This window comes from Trachemys scripta, chromosome 10, assembly GCF_013100865.1.
Source record: "Trachemys scripta elegans isolate TJP31775 chromosome 10, CAS_Tse_1.0, whole genome shotgun sequence".
Taxonomy (NCBI): domain Eukaryota; kingdom Metazoa; phylum Chordata; order Testudines; family Emydidae; genus Trachemys; species Trachemys scripta.
Genome location: NC_048307.1, coordinates 6,561,076 through 6,582,269, shown reverse-complemented (window position 1 = coordinate 6,582,269; position 21,194 = coordinate 6,561,076). Strand labels below are relative to the sequence as shown.

General features: G+C 54.2%; 2 protein-coding genes across 4 annotated transcripts in view; one reads left to right on the top strand and one right to left on the bottom strand.

The window, feature by feature from the left end:
* Window positions 1–7,570, top strand: part of SLC5A10 (solute carrier family 5 member 10) — an 87,212-nt gene extending 79,642 nt beyond the window's left edge. The window contains exons 12-15 of one of the 2 annotated variants that reach the window (XM_034784705.1): window positions 1,731–1,899; window positions 4,264–4,479; window positions 6,530–6,635; window positions 7,337–7,570. In XM_034784705.1, coding sequence (XP_034640596.1) covers window positions 1,731–1,899; window positions 4,264–4,479; window positions 6,530–6,635; window positions 7,337–7,530 — 685 coding nt within the window. In that variant the 3' untranslated portion in view covers window positions 7,531–7,570. Of the gene's footprint in view, window positions 1–1,682; window positions 1,900–4,263; window positions 4,480–6,529; window positions 6,636–7,336 lie in introns of both variants that reach the window. The other variant, XM_034784704.1, reaches the window with a different exon arrangement.
* Window positions 7,571–9,057: 1,487 nt separating this feature from the next.
* GRAP (GRB2 related adaptor protein) overlaps window positions 9,058–21,194 on the bottom strand; it is a 38,243-nt gene continuing 26,106 nt past the window's right edge. The window contains exons 4-5 of one of the 2 annotated variants that reach the window (XM_034784582.1): window positions 14,423–14,699; window positions 9,058–11,997 (exon numbers count right to left, since the gene is read on the bottom strand). In XM_034784582.1, the coding sequence (XP_034640473.1) occupies window positions 11,812–11,997; window positions 14,423–14,699 (463 nt within the window). In that variant the 3' untranslated portion in view covers window positions 9,058–11,811. The remainder of the gene's footprint in view (window positions 11,998–14,422; window positions 14,700–21,194) is intronic. The other variant, XM_034784583.1, reaches the window with a different exon arrangement.

Sequence of the window (21,194 nt, the reverse complement as noted above, 5' to 3'; positions counted from 1 at the left end):
GCTACCCTTCAGGGTCTTGCCTGCGGGTCCCCACATCTGTACCCCAGAGTTCAGAGTGGGGAGGGAACCCTGACATGGTGGGATTTTATGCTACCCTTCGCTATATGTTTATGACAGCTCCTGTCCCCGGTAACGTGCTCAGAGCCATTGGGTGTTCCACAGATTGCGGTCCAGATTTCGTGCAGTGTTTAGACAGACTCTAATGCAGTCTGACACTGGATCCGCTCCAGGTTAGTGTTCAGCGCCCCTTGGAGCACACAACACTGTATGGATTGATGAGTTGCATTGCCCTGTTCCTGCAAAGGGATCAGGCTCAGGGCAGTGTTAGTTGTTAGGCCCAGGAGCCCGTTAGGAGTTGTTAGGCCCCGGCACACTGGGGACATGTAGCAGCGGGGTACCCAGGAAAGCAGGGGAGCCTCAGGAGTGGCTGGTGTCCAGCCCGCAGCTGCGGTCGCCAAGGAGTTGCAGTTGCGTGTCTGCCAGGCGCAGTGGGGGAGCAGGGTGTCTCCCAGGGGCGGGGAGCAGAGGGGCGCTGGTGGAGCTGGGACTCTCGGAAATGAAAGACCTGCAGTCCTAGGCGTGCCCAACCCTAGCCAGCAGGCTGCTTCGCCTCCGGTGCCAACGCCCCCTATTATTTCAGTGAGAGGCAAGAATAAAATGAACCCGGAGCATCTTTTCTCCATGTCTGGCTCTGTGGCTTCAGGGAGCGGCTCCGTGCTCTGCATTGCGTGGCAGGGGTCCCAGCCCGAACCTCGGAGCCAGCAGGCACCTGGGAGTACCACGAAGGCAGCTCTGCTCCCAATGAGACACTGGGAACCCTGGTGCCCGGGCCTGGCATTTTGAACGGTTTGTCTGAGCTGTGCCAGCTGCACCCAGCACAGAAGGGCTGCAGTACAATCCACTGATCCTTCCACTAGCAACTGAGATACCGAGTACTGGAGAAAGTAGGGTGAGCAGACAGCAAATGTGAAAAATCGGGACAGGGGTAGGGAGTAATAGGAGCCTATATAAGAAAAAGACCCAAAAATCGGGACTGTCCCTATAAGATGGGGACATCTGGTCACTCTAGGAGAAAGCCACAGTCCACTCTGGTGTCTGTAATCAGTAAAGGCCAGGCTGGCCCTGTGCTTTGAATTTCAGTGTGCGTCTACCCCGGTGTGTGATCGAATGATCCAGGGGCCACGGGCTCTTCCTAATGGGGGGGCACGAGGCCCCGCCCCCTCAATGGCCCCGCCCTTTCCTGAGGCCCTGCCCCCCAGGCAAGCCAGAAGCTGGAGTTGGGTCGGGGTAAGATCTGTGTGGGGAGTTGCAGACCCTTCACCTGCCCTGGACGGGGGACTGGGGGGGGGGGGACACTGGCTGGGGGCTGCTCTCAGACCCCCCACCCTGGGCAGGTGGAGGGTCCATGGCTCCTCACAGTTGCCCGGGCTCCCTGGGCTGTTCTTACCTGGGCTGGGTGGGCCCGCTCTGTTCTGGCACACCTGGACTGGTCCCTTCTGGCCTTAAATCCTATGATGCGGGCACATAGACAAGTGCCCCCCTAGTACCTTATGTGTGCTGTATGCTAAGCGCATGCCCGTACCCTGTGTATATTGCATGCACCGGGCAGACTTCACCTGTGCCTTCCCGCAGGAGCGTGTTACATGCCACCCGCTGGGGCTAGCCCTTCCTCCTCTCTGCAGCTGGCGGAACGTCTGTTTCTTCACACGTGGTGTTGCTGCCTTTTGCAGGACAGTCACGGTGGTTCTGGTCGCCATCAGCGTGGTCTGGATCCCCATCCTGCAGAGCTCCAACAGCGGCCAGCTGTACATCTACATCCAGTCGGTGACCAGCTGCCTCGCCCCGCCCATCACGGCTGTGTTCGCCCTGGCAGTTTTCTGGAGACGAGCCAACGAGCAGGTAAGCGCTCTGCCATTTCGGGGGTGGGGTGGGGTGTCTTTTAACGCCTAGATGTTACAGCTGGAAGAGACCATTGCGATCATCTAGCCTGACCCCCCTGCCTATCACTGGCCAGACAACCTCCCCTGCTGATTCCTGCATTGGTCCCACTGCTTCTGGTGGAGCTACAGCAGGGCTTTGCAACCGTCTGTCATTTGCAGACCTCTGAACCATTTCGACTAGCGGTGCAGCCCCCTTTGGAAATCTTCGATCCCCACGGTTTGCGGACCACAGGTTGAAAGCCTCTTAGCTAGAGCGTCTCTTGTAGAGCGCTGGCCCGGCTTAGCTGATGCGATTCCAGTTGCTATGGCTCACCGCTGTTACCCCAGTGCATGCTGGCCTTTCCTTGGGGAAACCTGGGGTCAGACCCTGGGCTAGGTCACACAGGAAAATCCATTTGCTGCATTTCTGCTTCGTCGCCAGATTGTGCCTCCCCAGGCTGGCACATGGCCCGTGAATTCTGAGAGCGTTTCACCTTCCTCTGAAGAATCAGGTGCTGGTACCTGCTGGAAGCAGAGGCTTGGTTTGCATGGGTCTCATCTGAGGTGGAAACGCCTATATTGCTGGGTCTCTTGTTAGGGGCACCAAGGAATAAACAGAGGGGTGCAGGTAGCCTCCGGACCCCAGCCTTCCTGCAGGGCGTTGGGCTAGTCCTGTGACCGTTGACAGGCAGGAGGGGCCCTACATTGATTTGTGGGTTGTAGCGAAGTCTCACCATGCTGTTGTCTTAGCTGAGTGCTCGTGAAATGGTCCCATGACCCTCCCACCAAGTGAGACCCCCCCCCCGGTTTCCCCTTAGTGGTAAGGGGGATACTAGAAAGTGGAGGAGGTGTGGCACGGCACGCAGCACCTCGAGTCTCATCAGGCCAATGATCAGCCCCATGACCCTTACGCTTCTGTACTCCTGAGGACTTGAAGATCATTGGTTGTTCTTCGGTAGGACAACGCCAAGGGTTTTGGTGGTCAGGCTCAGCCATGAGGACGTGGCCAGGCCAGTTCTGGCTGGCCGGTTCTAGCCGCTGGCACCCTCAGGGATTTCTGAAGAGTTTTGTTTGCGGAACCGAGTCCCAGTCCCCCAAAGAAGAGCAGAAATCGCGCTTGCCTGCGTTTGAGACCAGAGCGAGGCGGTGGTTCCCCAAGGAACTGGTGGGTGGGTCATGTGTAGCTGACATGTGAGCACAGCCCAGGTGCTGACATGCAACGCTGCCCGACTGTGGCCTGGGAAGTTTTAAGCTCAGTGTCACAGAAAACAGTAACTGCCAGGCAACTGCGCTAGCAAACAGCAGACTGGGACACGAGGGACTTTCCACCGCATAAATACATGTTTGTTACATTCTCTTTCGTTAGCATCCTGGAAAGAAAGAACCCAGCCCAGGGCAGAACCTGTGCAAAGTTGTCTTGCGGCTGGCCAGAGAATAACATTTGTATTACAGTCGCGGAGAACCGCGGAGTTACGAACACCTCGGGAAGGGAGGTTGTTCGTAACGCTGAACAAAACGTTCTTTCCAAAGTTTACAACTGAACATTGACTTAATACAGCTTTGAAACGTTACTCTGCAGACGGAAAATGCTGCTTTTAACCATCTCAATTTAAAGGAAACAACCACAGAAACGGTTTCCTCACCGTCACCTTGGCAAATCTTTGTTTTAAACTTTCCCTTCATTTTTTTTAGTAGTTTACATTTAACACAGTAGTACAGTGGATATGTTGCTGCCTGAGTGTGCACTTCCAGTTCCAAATGAGGCGTGGGGTTGACTGGTCAGTTCATAATTCTGGTGTTCGTAACGCTGAGGCTCTACTGTAACTCTTAACTATGATCCGGGTCCCTTGGTGCTAGGGGCTGTACGTGCACAGTAAGAGACATTATCTTCCTTTTACAGACGGGCACCTGCAAGAGAGGAGATATGTCTGCACTGCGGCTGGAGGTATAATTTTGTGCTTGGGTAGATGGGCCTGGGCTAGCTTTGATCAAGATAGTGCACTAAAGATAGCCGCGTAGCCGCTGGAGTGGTAGCCCAGGATCGCAGACAGGAGTGCACACTGGCAGCTGGCTCGATCAAAGCTAACGTGTGTACAGGAACCCGAGCTGCACCTCCGGCTTTGCAGAAAGCGACTTATCACACAGGAAGTCTACGACACAGCTGGGATTTGAACCTAGAACTCCTGAGTCCCACCCCAGGGCCTTAGTCACAAGACCTGGGCTGGTCCCCCAGGGTGCGGACACATTAGGAAGCGCTCACTGACAAAGGCGAGCCAGGAAGGGGGTTCAGCAGAGTTCACTTTCCGGGAGAGGCGCCGTCGCCCTGAACGTCTCTGTTTTGCAGGGAGCTTTCTGGGGCCTGATGCTGGGGCTGGCGCTAGGCCTGGCCAGGATGGGGCTGGAGTTTGCGTACCCTTCGCCCCGCTGTGGCGTCCTGGACGAGCGCCCCTCCCTCGTGAAGGACGTTCACTACCTCCACTTCGCCATCCTCCTCTGCGCTCTGACGGCCGGCGCCGTGGTGGGGGTCAGCTTGTTGAGCGGGCCCCCGGCCGAGTCGCAGGTGGGTAAAGTCACCCCGGTCGGGTTGCATGGCCCCGACCAGGATCAAGCGATCAGCTGTTCAGTTGGTGATGGGCGGCGGGGCTGACCTTGTTTCCCTCCCTGCTGCCAAGAGGCCATGGCAGCCACCCCTCCTCGCAACCCCCTGCACAGGCCGAGCCGGATGTTGTTGGAGTCTGGCGAGGGTACCAAGGTGGGCATGTCAGCCAGGAGGCGGGTCCTGCGAACAGGTCTCCTATTTCCACTTGCCCCCGCATGGAAAAGACCCAGCCCGCACCCTCCCGCCGCGAAGCTCTGATGCCGAGGGGCACGTGGCTGGCAGCAAAAGTCCTAAGCCACGGCCCGTGGGCAAACATACGGGTAAAGCAGCCCTGGGCTCAGCTTCTGCTATTGGATGGGGATTGAGGTTTGGTAGCCACGCAAAGGAGCGCAGTGGTGCCATTACATGTCGAGCACAGTCACTGCTGTGGCATTCAGATCCCCCCGGGACGTGCACCCAGGCACGCGGGCCCTTCCTTCGTGCAGGGAAGCCCCTACGTCCAGCAAGGGACGTGTCTCCCTGGGACAGGCGTATGTGGCTGGGGAAAGGCAGCTCTCTCGCTGCTACTTCTCCAGATGGGAACAAGGGCCGTGATCGCAGAGCTACGAGCCGAGGAGACCTATCCAAATTCTCCAGCCAGAGGCACAGAATAGCTGTCTCTGGGGAACCGCCTTCAATGTCCTCTCTGCTCCACCCATGCGTGGCTGCTCAGGGCTGAGGTCTGGCCCCCGTTTGTTGTCAGCCGGAAGGCCGCCTGACAGCAGACCGACCCGCTGTGTTCCGCTTGTTTGTGTTGCCCTTCGCCTGTTAATGTTATGTCACGTGAAAGCGGGGATAGGGCTTCGGAGCAGGGAAGGGTGAGGAGCTCGCACCCAGAACATGCTATGGAGGGGGAGGGGCCACACACACACACACATGGAAATTCCCCCCCTTCCCCAGTCCAGTGGTATTTGGGGTCAGCCCATCGTAGAGGGATGGCTCTGGGTCTGGACTTCCCCCAGAGGCTGGGGCTGGCGTGTTGGTTCTGCTGTCCTACTCTGGGGCCAGGGAGATGGTGGTAGGTGTAAGAGCATGGGGTTTATTTCAGGGGAGCCAGGCAGCATGCAGGAGTTTGGGGTGCAGGGAGCACAGGGACCTGCCCCAGCTGTGGGCATGGCCAGTGACTCTCCTGCCTGCTGGCCGCTGGCCGAGCTCACGCTGGGTTGCGCTGACCCACGCAGGCCCTGGCCAGAGCCTCAGCTGGTGTACCTCCGTGTAGCTCCACTGAAGGGAGTGGAATGACCCTGATTTACACCCTGCTGAGGATCCGGCCTGGAGAATTCAGAGCGGGGTTCGAATCTGGCAGGTGTTTAGGGGTGAGCAGCATGGGGAGATCGCTGGGTGACCTCCCACCGTGGGGGCTGGGTATGTCCCTGGGCACGGGTTGTTCCTGTCGTCCTTCACCACCGGTTCTTTGCTGGGCATCCTCAGAGGAATAACTGGGCTCCTCCAATTCCCCCCTGCGGGTGATGTGAGTCGGTGCTTCCTAGACACTGCTGTATTTGCTCCCCGGATCTGGCCACCCCCCACAACAAGCTGATTCTTCGGGTTTACCATGGCAGCACCAACGCAGAGCCCTGGCACCTAGGGATCAAACCCCATAGGCAGGGCCGTGCCTGGAGGGCGTGAGTGCTGCCAGGCCAGGCCGAGGGATTGCAGGGTGGTTGTGGCCGCACCGCGGGAGAGCATTGTCTTTGTGCTCAGATAGTACAGGCCAGGCGACCTTAGCTGGGGCCTCCTCTCACCCTGGGGGGAATTGGGGGCAGCTCCGCTGAGGGGGAGGAGAATCGGGTCTCAGACTCCAGAGCCATAATTTGCCATAGCAGCTGGTGACGCTGGGGGCCTCCGTTTTCAGATGCCCAACTTGAGACACTTGAAAGGGGCCCGGCAGAGGGTAGGTACTCGGCCCATCTCCTCTCGCTATGACGCTTTTCTGCTCTGGCCCCTCTAAGCTTCCTGCTCTGTGTTCCAGATAAAGAACCTCACCTGGTGGACCATTTCCCGGGGGCGCCTGCCTCCCGAGATCTCCATGGCCAGCGCATCAGCAGGGACCCACTCACCCAGGAGAGGAAAGGAGGGTACGTGTGATCTGATATTGACCAGCCAGGGCTTGGGATGGACCCAAGGCTGGGACTAAGAACCCAACGACGAAGGGGTGGTCTGTGCTTTGAGTTGGGGGTGTCAATCCCAGCTCAAGGAGACATAGTGAATGTAGATCTGATCGTGCTTGGGCGCAAACGACAGGGCACGTGGGTGTGTGAGTGGTGGGAGGGGCTGGCTGGCATGAGTATGTGCCTAGCATCCTGGATGGGTATGTACCCCAGCGGCTAGCCTCCCCCACTGCTTGTGCCATCGTGGCTATACTCTAGCACGCTCGTTCGCTCCCAGCTCCGGCGGGGACGTCTCCTCGACCCGGGAGTCCCAGCTGCAGAATTGCCTTCAGACCTGGAAATCTGCTGTGACCTGGGGCGTGTTCTGAGCACAGAACGGTCCTGAGTTCCAATCCCAGCTCAGGGGGTTGGGGAGGAGCCGGGGAGGGGTCAGGGCGCTGCGGGTCTTTGTTCATTTCAACCAGAGCCACGTGGATTCAGGGATCAGGTTCTGCTTTGGGGTTGGGTCCAGGCTCCTTGGCCCTGCCCCCCACCCCTTGAAACACAGACCCTCTTGCTCTGCGCATCGTCAGGCACAGCTCTCTTTGGCCAACCCTGGCCCATGTGAAGTGTGCAGGGCAGGTGGTCCCCATGACTCTCTCCCTTTCATAGTCTCTCTTCTGTGACAGATTCCCAGGAGGGGGCGCCAGGGACCTGCCCTGGCATGGATTTCTTCTGCAGTCCCCAGGGGGCGAAACCTGAGGGACCCCCAGCAAAGGCCCTGAGGGACATCACAGAGGCCCCCTTCTGGGCGAGGATCTGCTGCATCAATGCTGTCATCCTGATGTGTGTCAATGTCTTCTGCTATGCCTATTTCGCTTAACACTACTGCAGCCAGTGGTGTGGGGGAGATGATCGGGGGAAGGGAGGGATGGGAGAAGGGGCGAGGGGGAAGAGGAGGAAGGTGTAGTGGGGAGGGATGGGGCAAGGGGAAGGTGGAAAGAGACAGTTGTGTGATTAATTCCTCCTTCCCTTCCCCCTACATTCTGGGCATTGGAGGGCTTTGCATCAGCTTAACTTGTCCCAAAGTTTTTCGTGGGCCAGAAGGTCAGAGTACCAGGGTTGGCACAACAGGTCCCTACGGCCTGTCTTTCCACCCCCATAGATGTGAGTTACAGCTCGTGAAATGTGTTGGATGATCTCCCCGGTTCCACATGGCAGGGGCAGGCAGTGCTCGGGAGGGGCTCAGGAGTTGAAGAGCTGGGGGTGTTTCCGCTCGGGGGAGCGGAGAGATTTGTGGAAGATCAAGGGCTGGAAAAGCAGGGGGGCTGCAGGGCAGGAGTGAGGTGCATTGACAGAACTGCCTGGGAGCAGCGTGCATACCCTGCATGGCGTTCTGTCCATCCCGGGGGCCATCACTGGGATCAGAAGCTGAACTTGGCTTTTCCAGTCTTGTCCATTTTTGGTTTCTTCATTGACTATCATTTAAGATCTAAGCCACTGACTCCAAAGAAGCTTATGGTACAATGGGCAAAGACATTGCATGGGGCAGTAGCTTTGGACAGAGCTGGCCTGCAGCTCTCTTATGCAGACTTTTATGTCAGCCCTGGAGAATCCGTGTAACCTGTATTTCTAGCTCCGGGTGGCCTTCCTAAAACTGGAAATGGAAACCAGCCTCACGGCAGGTTCTGTGTGTACCCCCCTCCTTTGTGTTATCTCAGAATAACCTTTTATTTTCTCTGAATTAGAATTTCTAGCTGCAAACTGCATTTTATCTGCCTGACCACAACCAGTGCCTGGGGCACGCCTTGGCAATGCCATCTGCTTGGTTGCTTGCAAATAATCACTGAATTATTGAACTGTGTGGCTCCGGCACTGAAATCTGGGTGGGTTTCACATCAGTCCTGGAAGCACCGGCTTTCGGGAGTGAAGCAATATGAGCCAATCAGTTCTGGCCTAATGGGATGATGTCACGGCAGAAGTAGCTGGTGTGTGTGCACATCCCAATTTCCCTGGATATGACACAGGCTAACCGAAGAGGGTCATATCTGATATTGAACCATGGTACAGTGGTGAGATTCATTTCATTTGCCAACCACGTCACCATTAACCTGGTCTCATTGTCTCTGTGGAGAGAGAGCTCCGCATTACTTTCTTTAATGATCTCAGGAAACAAGCTATATATAAAAATCAGGCTGATTGAATAGTAGTTTGGAAATAGACGTTAGAAAGAGCTGCTAACACCACTGCTGGCCTCTCCTTTCCCCTGAAGGTGTAGTCATAGAATCATAGAATGTCAGGGTTGGAAGGGACCTCAGGAGGTCATCTAGTCCAATCCCTGCTCAAAGCAGGACCAATCCCCAACTAAATCATCCCAGCCAGGGCTTTGTCAAGCCTGACCTTAAAAACCTCTAAGGAAGGAGATTCCACCACCTACCTAGGGAACCCATTCCAGTGCTTCACCACCCTCCTAGTGAAATAGTGTTTCCTAATATCCACCCTAGACCTCCCCCACTGCAACTTGAGACCATTACTCATTAGTCAGAACGTGACACTCTAATGCACCCCCAATATTAACAAGGAGCTCACTGAGTATTCTGGGTTCAGACTGGTCTCGTGGCATTTACAATCTAGCCAGGTTTGGAGCCAGTTGGAGCGGAGAGGGGAAGTAGATGACGTTTCACACTGTAGCACATGATGCTGTGTCCGGGGTTCTGTGGCTCGGTAGCTTGGTGCCGTCACAATGTCAGTGCAGCTGACAAGCCAAGGCAGCCCGCAGGTTTGTCTCAGATGCTTTCTGTGGACCACACTTGTCATTCTTGGTTGCTAAGGAGGCCTGCCTCAAGCCTTCTTCAGCCAATGCGGGGCAAGGCAAACATTAGTTCAGTAGCCTTTAACTTAAGTGCCCGTGAATGAAGTAGCCTTATAGTCCCAGGCTACCCTCTGGTTTTCAATCGATCAGCAAGGCACAAAGTCTGAGTGAAAGACCAAGGCATTACTGCCAGTTTTCAGCCTGAGTTCGGACAAACATAAAATTGCCAACCTGTCGTGGACCGGCAGCCTATTTTGTCTGGTGCCCCTGCTGCCAGCATTGACCACGGCCTGATGCCTCAGAAGATGGTCCCCCATAATGCACCTGACTGATCCAACTTGTGCCCATGGGATGGAATTTCTCTGGTGCTCTGAAACACTTGGATTTAGGATGCCCCTGGGAAGCTCTGAACCTAGCTACAAACATTTTGCTTATACACAGAAGTGGCTAATCCTCTTTTGAAGCCAGTTAAACCATTTGCCTGAATGACATCCTGCAGCAGTGAGTTCCATAGATTCATTACATGTTTCTTAGGCAAGTATTTCCAAATTGACCCCTTATCTTTCTTCAGCTCAGTTTGCTGGCCATTGTTGTATCCACTTTTCCCCGAGGCTCAGGTGAGTATAGAAGTAGCACGTGTTACAAATTCCTCTTATCGCTGAGGAGTCTAAGGTGCTATGGTATATATTTTGTTCAGGCCTCGGCCTTGAGTTTAGACCATTAATAGTATCTCACTGAGCTCACAGCTGGTAGCAAGCCTGAAGCCCTTGTGGTGAGTTGGAGGAGAACAAAAAGGGCATCTTACGCCTCTGACCCCCTTCTCTAACAGGTTTCACAGTCTTTGCTTTTTAAATACACCAGTTCTTCTCAGGGAGCCAGCCTCCCTTCCCACTTGGCGTTTGACTTGGCAAGATTCCCAAGCGTGACGCTGGCTTTTAAAGGTGGCCAAAACAACCTCCCCGCCCGCCCAACACACAAGCCAAACGCCGTTTCTAATCATTGGGCCAAATCCACACCTGGTGTAAGAGTGTAACTCCACTGACTTCAGCTGCATCACACCTGCTTTGCCAAGGTGGGATCTGGCCCGGAATTTAGCCATCTCTTGATAATGGGACGACCCCAGCACTGGGTGGGACAGAGATACATTTGCATAAACAATGAATTCAATCTCTCGACCCCGGATGAGCGACGGAACCCAGCTGGCCGTGCGTCAGAGTCAGCTCGTAACCAGGTGCAGTAAAAGACGCACGGCCTCTTTGATCGTTTTGTGAAGCCCTATTAAAGGTGCCAGGAATGCGCGGGCCCCTCCCACAGCCTCCTCGTTAATCACTGCGGATTGCACTCGCGCTGATGGCTCAGGAGAACTCCAGTGCAGAGAGCGTCCAAGCAGGTCCGCGCGGCTCCAGGCTGAGAAAGACGGGAGAGCTGCCCAAGCTCAAAGATACGTCTCCTGAAATGGCAGCTGGGGGCAAACCCCTGTAGAAGTAAAACTCCCCGCAGTTTCAGGATGCAGGGAGGGCAGGATGGAGGGAGAATGCCCAGGGACCCGCCAGGGGGATGGGACAGCTGCATCGAGGGCCCTGGTGCTCTAGAGTGGAGAGGAGCTTTGGGCAAGGGGCAGATTTGGAGCTGGTTGGGCATGGTGGCACGATGCCTACCTTTGCCCACCTACAGAGGTCAATGTGCTCTGTATGAGAAACCCCACTGGAAAGCCCCTGGCCCTGTGCCTGCCTGTCTGAGATCTGGGGAGGGAAAGGGGCTGATTCTAGAAGGAGGCAGGCCAGTCAAAGGAATCCTCTTGGCCCAACAGCTGCCTGGCATGGCCAGGTCACCTGGCTTCTCACAAGCCCAGGAGCTGGGAAAAGCCAAGTTCCAAGCGCCTTGCCCTCAGAGAGTGGGATTAGGATGGTTTATTGTGTGCTTGGCATTTAGCAGGACAAGGTCCCTGCCCCAAAGGGCTTGCAGTGCAGCTAAACAGAGGACGAAGAGGAAGGGATACACCACGTAAGCAAAGTGATGGCGCGATAAGGATTGCTAGGAGCCCCATTAGGTTCACTCTGGTCGCATCCCTTTGATGCGCTGGGCTGAGTAAATCGCCTCCTCTTCACCGCACTGAAAACCCCATGTGCAAATGCCTAGCGCAGGAGGATTCACCGGAGCGCACAGTTCCCAGAGGGTTCAGGTCTGTCCAGTGCAGCATCCCCCAGTCTGGCTTTAAGCCTGGGAAAGGTCCTTGGTGCTCTGGTAACTTGTCCCCTAAAAGCTCTATGGCATCAGGTGAAGGGGATTGCAGTTTATTCTGTAACGGGCAGCCAGGGAGCTCTGGCGTCCAGGCAGACACTGGCTAGCAGGTCACATATGAATGGGGTGGACGTAGTTCCGTGGAAACAGGCCGATTCGCCCACAGATCTTCCCTCTCCACCAGTTGGGGTCGGGGCAGTCCAGCACCTCGATGATGTCCCCTCTGTAGAAGGCCAGCTGGGACGGGTCGTGGGAGGAGAAGTCAAACTGAGCCTGGACGAACTTCGGCTTCTTCACCTGCAGTGAAACCAAGCGAGAGAGGAGTCAGGAGGGAAAGACAGAGGAGGCATCACAGCTACACAGGCAAATTCTGCTTCCCCCGTCTGCCCTCAGCTGCAGGGAATTACGGGCAGGTGCTGCCACCAGTGCTGGGGAGGGAATTCTGTCTGCTGACACGGGACACTGGGAGCCTCCTGGCAAGGAATGGGCAGGGGTGGAGGTGGGCGTCTGAAAGCTTTTGCTAAAGGGACCGTGCCCTGGATGCTGAATACAAACATGGACATGTCCATGACCCACCATCACCTCTTTCCCCCGACTGACAATGCGGGGTCCTAGCCTCCGCTGGGGTAAATCCGCAGAACTCTTCAGAAGCCAAACATTCGGGCTGATTTACTGAAAATCTGCAAAGTCTGCGTCCCGAGCCAAACGTTCCCCAACATCCGGCCATTCAGATCTGCTCGCTCTGGCTCTAGATCCCTGCAATATTAGCTGCCCGCTTACCATCCATCGACTTTCACCACATTTCCTTACCGGCCCGGGGCCTTGCTTTATCCGAGCAGCGCCCTAGAAACCCTCGCGGGGCATCTGCCCCCTCAGAGACAAAAGCAAGTCGTGCCCCCAGAAGCAGAGCTGCCTGTGCCCGATAAAAGTGGACCTAGGACCAGCGCTGTTCTGGTTGGTGGTGGACTGAGTATATTGCTGGTTCCCACCCCAGCCCTGAGTGGCGCGCTGGGCATTAGCTGTCAGCTAGCGCTGTTGCTGCTAGCCCAGGGGTACACCGAATCCAGCCCCTTTTCAGGCTTCCTCTCCCGTTCGCTTTGTTCTCCATTTCTCTGCCCTCAGCACGTTGAAGGACAGCTCTGCATGTCTCGGGCTGCACCGCGCTCCTGCGATTAAACTGCAGGCCCAGAGCCAGGCTTTGCAGCTGGGTGGCAGGAGAGAGATTGGCAGGACACCCAGGGCTCTGCAAACCTGGCAGCATGCAAAACAGTCTCACCTAGAGCTGGGGGAGGAGAGAGAGGCAGGAACCCCTCCCCCAGCAATGGGTTCAGCCTGAGTAACTATAGTATAGACATAAGAACAGCCACACTGGGTCAGACCAGTGGTCCAGCTAGCCCAGTATCCTGGCTTCCGACAGTGGCTGGTGCCAGATGCTTCAGAGGGAATGAACAGAGCAGGGCAATTATCGAGTGATCCATCCCCTGTCGCCCAGTCCCAGCGGCTGGCAGTCAGAGGCTTAGGGACACTCAGAGCTTGGGGTTGCACCGCTGACCACCTTGGCTAATAGCCACTGCTGGACCTGTCCTCCATGAACATACCTAATTCGTTTTTGACCCCAGTTACACATTTGGCCTTCACAGCGCTCCCTGGCAACGAGTTCGACACGTTGGCTATGCGTTGTGTGAAGAAATACTTCCTTTTGTTCGTTTTCAAGCTGCTGCCTATTCATTTCATTGGGTAAATCCTGGTTCTTGTGTTACGTGAAGGGGTAAATAACACTCCCTCATTCACTTTCTCCATGATTTTATAGACCTCTATCATATCCCCGCTTAGTCCTCTCTTTTCTAAGATGAACAGTCCTAGTCTTTCTGATCTCTCCTCAGATGGACGCTGTTCCATACCCCTAATCATTTTTGTTGCCCTTCTCTGTACTTTTTCCAATTCCAATATATCACTTTTGAGATGGGGTGACCAGAACTGTGCACGCAGTATTCAAGGTGGGGGCGTACCGTGGATTTATATGGCGGCATTAGGATATTGTCTGTTTTATTTTCTATCCCTTTCCTAATGGTTCCTAACGTTCACTTTTTGGACTGCTGCTGCACATGGAGCAGAGGTTTTCAGAGAACTCTCCACAGCGACTTTCTTGAGTGGTAACAGCTAACTTAGATCCCATCCTTTTGTAGGGATAGTTGGGATTCTGTTTTTCCATGTGCATTACTTTTGCATTGATCAAGATTGAATTTCATCCGCCACTGTTGTCCACTCACCCAGTTTTGTGAGATCCCTTTGTAACTCTTCACAGTCAGCTTTGGACTTAACTATCTTGAGTAATTTTGTATTGTGTGTAAAGTTTGCCACCTCACTGTTTACCCCCTTTTCCAGATCATTTATGAATACGTTGACCAGCACTGGTCCAGGGAGGCCCACTGTTTACTGTGAAAACGGACCATTTATTCCTACCTTTGGTTTCCTGTCTTTTAACCAGTTACTGATCCATGAGAGGACCTTCCCTTTTATCCCATGACAACTTAATTTACGTAAGAGCCTTTGGTGTGGGACCTTGTCAAAGGCTTTCTGACAGTCCCAGTACACTTTATCCAGTGGATTGCCCTTGTCCACATGTTGGTTGACACCTTCAAAGAATTCTAACAGCCTGTGGCTGTGTCCTTTGTGCCTGTTATACCACGCGTATTGTGAAGTGGCTGCACTGGGGCCTTGCCTTGTGATTTGGCTGGTGAGCAGTAGGCCTGCTGGTCTGGGCACTGCCCTCTCCTTCTTTCGCAACCCTCCTGGAGTGACCTGTATGGGCAGCCGAACAGCCTTGTACCTCATGGTTCTGGTCGTCGTCTCTCAGGAAGATCTGTTGCTTTTTGGCGATGGTCGTGGTCCGGTAGAAATCCACCAGCTCGTTCAAGGAGTTGAACTTCTCTTCCCAGAGAAAATATTTGCCATTTCTCTCTCGGAGTACCTTGAAATGCTGGACGTGCTCCCCATAGCTGTGGACACATTCAGAGAAGAGGGCGGTTATTCTGAAAGGTGGGCTTTAAAGCAGCTGTGTCACAACTCCCCTCCTCTCCCCCCAGAACCAGCCCGTAGGGATATTTATCCAGCCCCTCTGGCCGGATCCTGAGCTCTTGTTTCTGGCCTGTCTGTTGCACAAGCCAGCGCCCTGGTTTATAACAATCGGCGCTCCGGTACCAGAACACACGGCTCTGCAAGCTAGTCCCTAAGGCCTCAATCCCCCACGCGGACCCCTGCTCAACTTTACACGCACTATGGGACCACTCGCACACCCACCGCTTGGCGTGTGCCCAAGTGTCTGCAGAATGGGGGCCCAAGCCGAACCTGACGGGGAGGAACGGCGGGTTCCAAAACCCGGGCTTCAGATCACCCGCTTGGCGTCCTGCCTGCATTTGAATCTCCCCATCACTTGCACAACGCTAATAACTAATAACCTGCCCTTCACCAGCCCCTTTCATCTGAGGTGCGCCGGGCGCTTTGCACCTGTTAATTAATTAATTAAGCCTTGCAACACCCCTAGGAGTAGAGGAGTATTTTTCTAGTTATTTAATGGATAAGGAAACTGAGGCAGGGTGAACATAAGTGGCTTGCCCACGTCCTCTCAGTGAGTCAGTAGCAGAGAAGGCAATACAGCCCAGGCGTGGGGCCGAGCTGTCTCTGCTGCCCATTCCTTCCATTGCAGTCTGCTCTGGTTGCAAGGGGAGATATTGGTTCATGCTAACAGAGGGACGGTCAGTATCTACTTCACAGAGGTGCAGACAACCCATATTCCTTGCGAACTACAGGATCACAGGTTTGTTTCCCATGCACCCTGGTAGTGGAAAAGCAGAGTACGGCCAAAGATAACACATCTGGGTAGGTGTGTTACAAACACACTGATGGTGTTGCTGATAGAGAAGACGGTTGCATCAGCACTTTTATCCCACCCAGCTCGTAATTATTCCTGATGCTTAATTCCTACTGCTTGACGTTGCAGGCCCATGACGGTTGTGCGAGGTGCTGGGCATGATGACCTCAGCAAATATTCACTTCCCACCGTCAGCTAGATCTGCCCAGTGTGATTAAATATGTCTGCGGATAAAAACAGGGGTGTATTTGAAAGTGGCAACACACGGCTTGATTTGCCTGAACTGGGACAAACTTGTTTTTGTTTCAACACGAGCCCAGTGTCTGCTCAGGGCTGTTTGTACTGACGCAGCTAAGGGGGAATGGAAAACATGGGATAATGTGGTGTTGGCTTTATTGTGCTGGGAAGGGACATTTGCATTACTACTACTGATCTTAGCAATAAGTGATCAGAACGGGGCTCTACCTGTCTGTCTATTCTCTGCCCTCCATTAAGGCAGAGTTAACGTTGATCTTCAGTCTCAGAAGGCCAAGCGGACCTAGGCTTAAACCTCTAAAAACCCGTGAATTAGGAGTTAAGGTACATACCTAGTGTAAACCACTTAAGTCAATGTAAACCAGTGTAACTGAGATCACAACCTGGGCGCCGGGTCGCTCAGGTGTGTAGGAGAAAAAACGCATCAAGGGTTTTATAAATCCCTTGCACTGCCCCGGGAAATGAACGGTGCACTCGATGGAGTGCAGGTGTCATGTGCTCCCTGGGTGGTAGGGTGACCATATTCCCAAAGGGAAAACTGCCTCCCCCCCCCCGGCGAGGCTGTTGCTGGAACCCTGTCTCTCCCCGCTCCCCCAGCCCTGCCCCCCTGCTGCGTAGGGCTGGCATGGCCCTTTGCCCCCCCCGCACATTCCTCTGCACCACACCCCACTTTTGTCAAAAGTGGGTATTTGTCCCTTTTGCTCTTGCCAACTGATCAACTTGGCAAGAGCAAACAGGACAAATACCATCTTTGCCAAAAAAAAAAAAAAAGTTGGGATGACCGGGACAGGGCTTAAAAAAGGGACTGTCCTGGCCACAATGGGACATGTGGTCACCCGAGATGTTCTGCTAAGCTACCAGCCAGCTGCATTCTTTAATGGAGATATCCCATCTCCTAGAACTGGAAGGGACCTTGAAAGGTCATCGAGTCCAGCCCCCTGCCTTCACTAGCAGGACCAAGTACTGATTTTTGCCCTAGATCCCTAAGTGGCCCCCTCAAGGATTGAACTCACAACTCTGAGTTTAGCAAGCCAATGCTCAAACCACTGAGCTATCCCTCCCCTACTCACCCTTGTGCAGCAGGCTAGCACAGTGCCTATACATGGCCTATCTTGCTGACTAATATGGTCTCGTGTCCTGGGGCTTCCACCCCTGTCTGTGTCCATCTGTTGTCTCAGACTTAGGCTGGAGGCTCTTGGGGCAGGGACTGCCTTTTTGTCCTCTTTGTACAGCACCTAGCACAGTAGTCTGGCCCACAACTAGCGCTCCTAGGAGCGACACCACTATGCATAACAATAAAGCATCAGAGCAGCCAGTTGCACAGAACTGGAGGGGAAGAAAGGAACGCACCTTCCCAGAAACTATATGCAGACTCGACAGCTGAAAGTCAGAAAAGAACAGCCCTGTTACACCGCAGGGTCTGTGCTGCGGATCAGAACTCTGGTGGCTAAAGCCCATAAAACAGAATAGCCACCTGGACGCCATGGGCAACACAATGTCTTTTTATGAAATGAGTCACTGACTTTCCGTCCCGGGAGGCTGACGTCCTCCGGGCGGCTGGGATCACATCTCCCATTTACAGCCCCGCTGAACAGGGAAGCTTTCGGCACAGGGGCGTGGAGCTGAGCGTGCCTGGCCCTGCTTCCCTTTCCTGTAATGACGGCAGAGCCCAGAGACGCAGGCAGAGTGTGGCCTGGATCTGCTGTGGAATTAAATACAGGGGCGGTACAGTTCCTTTGTGACTGTAAAAATCTCCCCCTGGATTCTCCATTACTCCATGGGGCAGGACCAGAGGGCAGGGGGTTGAGAGGGCTTTGAGCCGCCATTACCCTGCTGGTAGTGTGGGGTAGGTTAGATTGGCTTTGGGGTGGCTCTAACTTGTGCTCGGCTTCCCATGGACCCTAGGAAGCAGAAAATAGCCATAGTGCAATGTGCTCCTGCAGCCCTGAAAATCCAGCTCCCAACCCTTTATCCCTTGATTGCTAGCTCTGCAGTGGGACAAAGCAAAGCCCCGGCGCGGAACACCGAACCTCTGGGCCATCTGGATCTGGAGCCAAATGCATCTCTGATCTTAAGGCTGGCTGTCAAATCCCTCCCTCTTGTTTGGAAAGGGTTTGTCCTGGCTTTGTTTCAGGGGGATATCAAATCTCCCCCAGACTTCGTCAGCACCGTCCCCAGGTCCCCCAGGGCAGGCTGAGCCCCGGAATAACCAGGCTGGTGCCTGAGCTGTGACAATGAGAACCGGGGAGTGGCTCTTTGCGGCAGGGAGCCTTGGCGGGTCTGGGCATGCCGTGGAAAATGCTGGAGGCCAGTTGTAAGGAAGGGGCAGCTAAGAGGTAACAGCTGCCCGAGCTTGGAGTTGTTGCAGGAGTTCAGCACAACAGGGGTGTGGCCTGGGAAGCGGGTCAGTATAAATAGGAAGGGGGGGGGCAGGCAGGGCAGCCTGGCTCATTTGAGGTGGGTGGAGTTTGCTGAGGAAGGGCTAGTGTGAAAGGTTGTGCTGTGGAGGTTACAATACGGTGAGTGAAGGACATTTTAAAACACAGAGACCCATATAGCAAAATCCTTCCTTAGGGAGAGCAAGAGACCTGTCAACGCGACTTTAAGTTCAATACAGGACAAAGGCATTGTTACAAAGCTATGTTCTAGGCAGACACAATGACTATATATCAGGTGCACACACACACAGCTGGGTCTAGAGCCGTGGTTCTCAACCAGGGGTCTGGGACCCCCTGGGAGCTGTGAGCAGGTCTTGGGGGTACACCAAGCAGGGCCAGCATTAGACTCGCTGGGGCCCAGGACAGAAAGCCCCACGGCCTGGGGCTGAAGCCAAAGCCTGAGCAATGTAGCTTTGCAGGACCCAGGCAATTGCTTGCTTGCTGCTCCCTAACGCCGGCTAGGGTGACCAGACAGCAAGTGTGAAAAATCAGGACAGAGGGTGGGGGGTAATAGGAGCCTATATAAGAACAAGCCCCAAATATTGGGACTGCCCTATAAAATTGGGACATCTGGTCACCCTAACACCAGCCCTCGCTTTTATATGCAGAAAACCAGTTGTGGCACAAGGGGCCCGTGGAGTTTTTATAGCTTGTTGGGGGGAGGGGCGGGCTCCGAAAGAAACAGGTTGAGAACCCCTGGTCTAGAGCACAGATCGTTCAATTGCAAAATACAGGCTGCTACTGCCTGATCTGAAGGAGCACTCCACTCTACTGGCACTGTTAGGTCATTTATCCTCTGTGGGTGTGGCCACTAGAGGGCGATATCACTCTCACACACACAAAGCCAGCCACTGAATCTCTCTCCAAATGTGTGAGTCATAGGAAGTGAGAGACAGACCGGCTGCACAGGGCTAGCTGAGGAGAGCATTCGCCCCTGGGTGCCTTCCTGTAGTGGCTGATGGCTGGTCACAGAGCGCCGACTCCTAAGGGAGTTTGGGTAAGTCAGGAGACAAATGAGAACGCCACGAGGAGCTGTGTGAGTCTATCTGCTACAGCCAGCAAGAGGTTAGCGTTTGGGGTAGTGAAATGGAGACGCCCCAAATGCAAGGTGGCGATTAAAGGAGAAAGCCAGACTTAGGCATTCGCCAGCCACCGACGCTAAGTGCTGACTCAGACCCAGCCAGAGATTCCTGCCATCCCACAAGGCTGAAAAGAGACAGTAAGAAGCTAGGATCAACCCCCCAACAGCTACTCTCCTTGGCCGGCTTGCTCCTGCCTCCTAAGGGTTGGTCTGTTCAGGCCTCCGGGCACATCCCTTTGGGTGCAGTATGGGAGGGTTTCACATGAGTCCCCGGGGTTTAATGGGATGGGACATGAGGAGTATCAGGAAGATTTATGGATGAGGATGCTGGGCTTGGTCCTGGCTGGGACTCACTGAATTCCCGCTGGGACATGGGAACAGAACCGGGGGTTTCTCTCGTGCCCCCTGCCCAAGGATCTTTGCAAACAGTAAATAGCTTCAATGGACTATTATGTATAAAAGGCAGCTGGGTCCGTTTAAGTCTCCTCTGCATGACTGGTGTCCATGCTGCTGACGCACCCGGCGCCGCTCGGCCTCTTGTGCCAATACACCCACGTTCCCGCCCAGCAATGCCAGACGGGCTGGTGGGGAGTTGAAAGGAGCAGCAGAGGGACTGCGGAGAAAGGTGTTCTCTGTCCCATTATAACAACCCAGTGTGTAGCGCATGGAGGAGAGGCTCCTGTTTGTACCCCAGATTCCCCCAGCCCATCCCCAGAATGAAGGAGCCTGCTATGTGTCAAGTTTTCCAAACCGAGTGGGCTACCAGCCTGCACCGAGCACTCAGGCCTGAGAGCAGAGCTTTGGAAGAGGCGTCGATCCTGCCCAGTCCTGCTATGGGGCATTGTATGAATATGTTGAACAGCACTGGTCCCAGTACAGATCCATGGGGAATGCCGCTAGTGAATAGTACCCATTTATTCCTACCCTTTGTTTCCTGTCTTTTAACCAGTTACTGATCCATGAGAGGACCTTCCCTCTTATCCCATGACAGCTTACTTTACTTAAGAGCCTTTGGTGTGGGACCTTGTCAAAGGCTTTCTGACAGTCTAAGTACACTATATCCCCTGGATTGCCTTTGTCCACATGTTGGTTGACACTCTCAAAGAATTCTAATAGGTTGGTGAGGCATGATTGCCCTTAGCAAAAGCTGGGTTGACTCTTCCCCCAACATATGGTGTTAACTATAATTTCAACCAGTTTGCCGGGTACTGAAGTTAGGTTTACTGGCCTGTAATTGCCAGGATCACCTCTAGAGCCTTTTAAAAAAAAATATCAGCATCACATTAGCTATTTGCCTCTCATCTGGTACAGAGGCTGATTTAAGCCATAGGTTACATACCACAGTTAATAGTTGTGCAATTTCATATTTGAGTTCCTTCAGAACACTTGGGGGAATACCATCTGGTCCTGGGGACTTCTTACAGTTTATCTATTTATCCCCAAATCTCCTCTATTGACACCTCAATCTGGGACAGTTCCTCAATTTTGTCACCTACAAAGAAGGGCTCAGGTGTGGAAATCTCCCTCACATCCTTTGCAGTGAAGCCTGATGCAAAGGATTCATTTCGCTTCTCCACAATGACCTTGTCTTCTTTGAGTGCTCCGTTAGCACCTTGATCACCCAGTGACCATGCTGCAACTCCTGCCCGCTCTCCACCTACACTCTGTCACGTCTATCGTCTGTGCTCTTGAGATTAGGGGATGGACACGCAGAGGGTTTGGGACGTCTGTTTGGTATGGAGGGCTATGCCTATTGCTTCTCTCAAATCCCCGTGTACCACCTGGAGTGCAACAACTATGTCTGCTGCATAAAGGGCTGCTTTTCCAAAGCACTCTTTGTCGGCCTAAC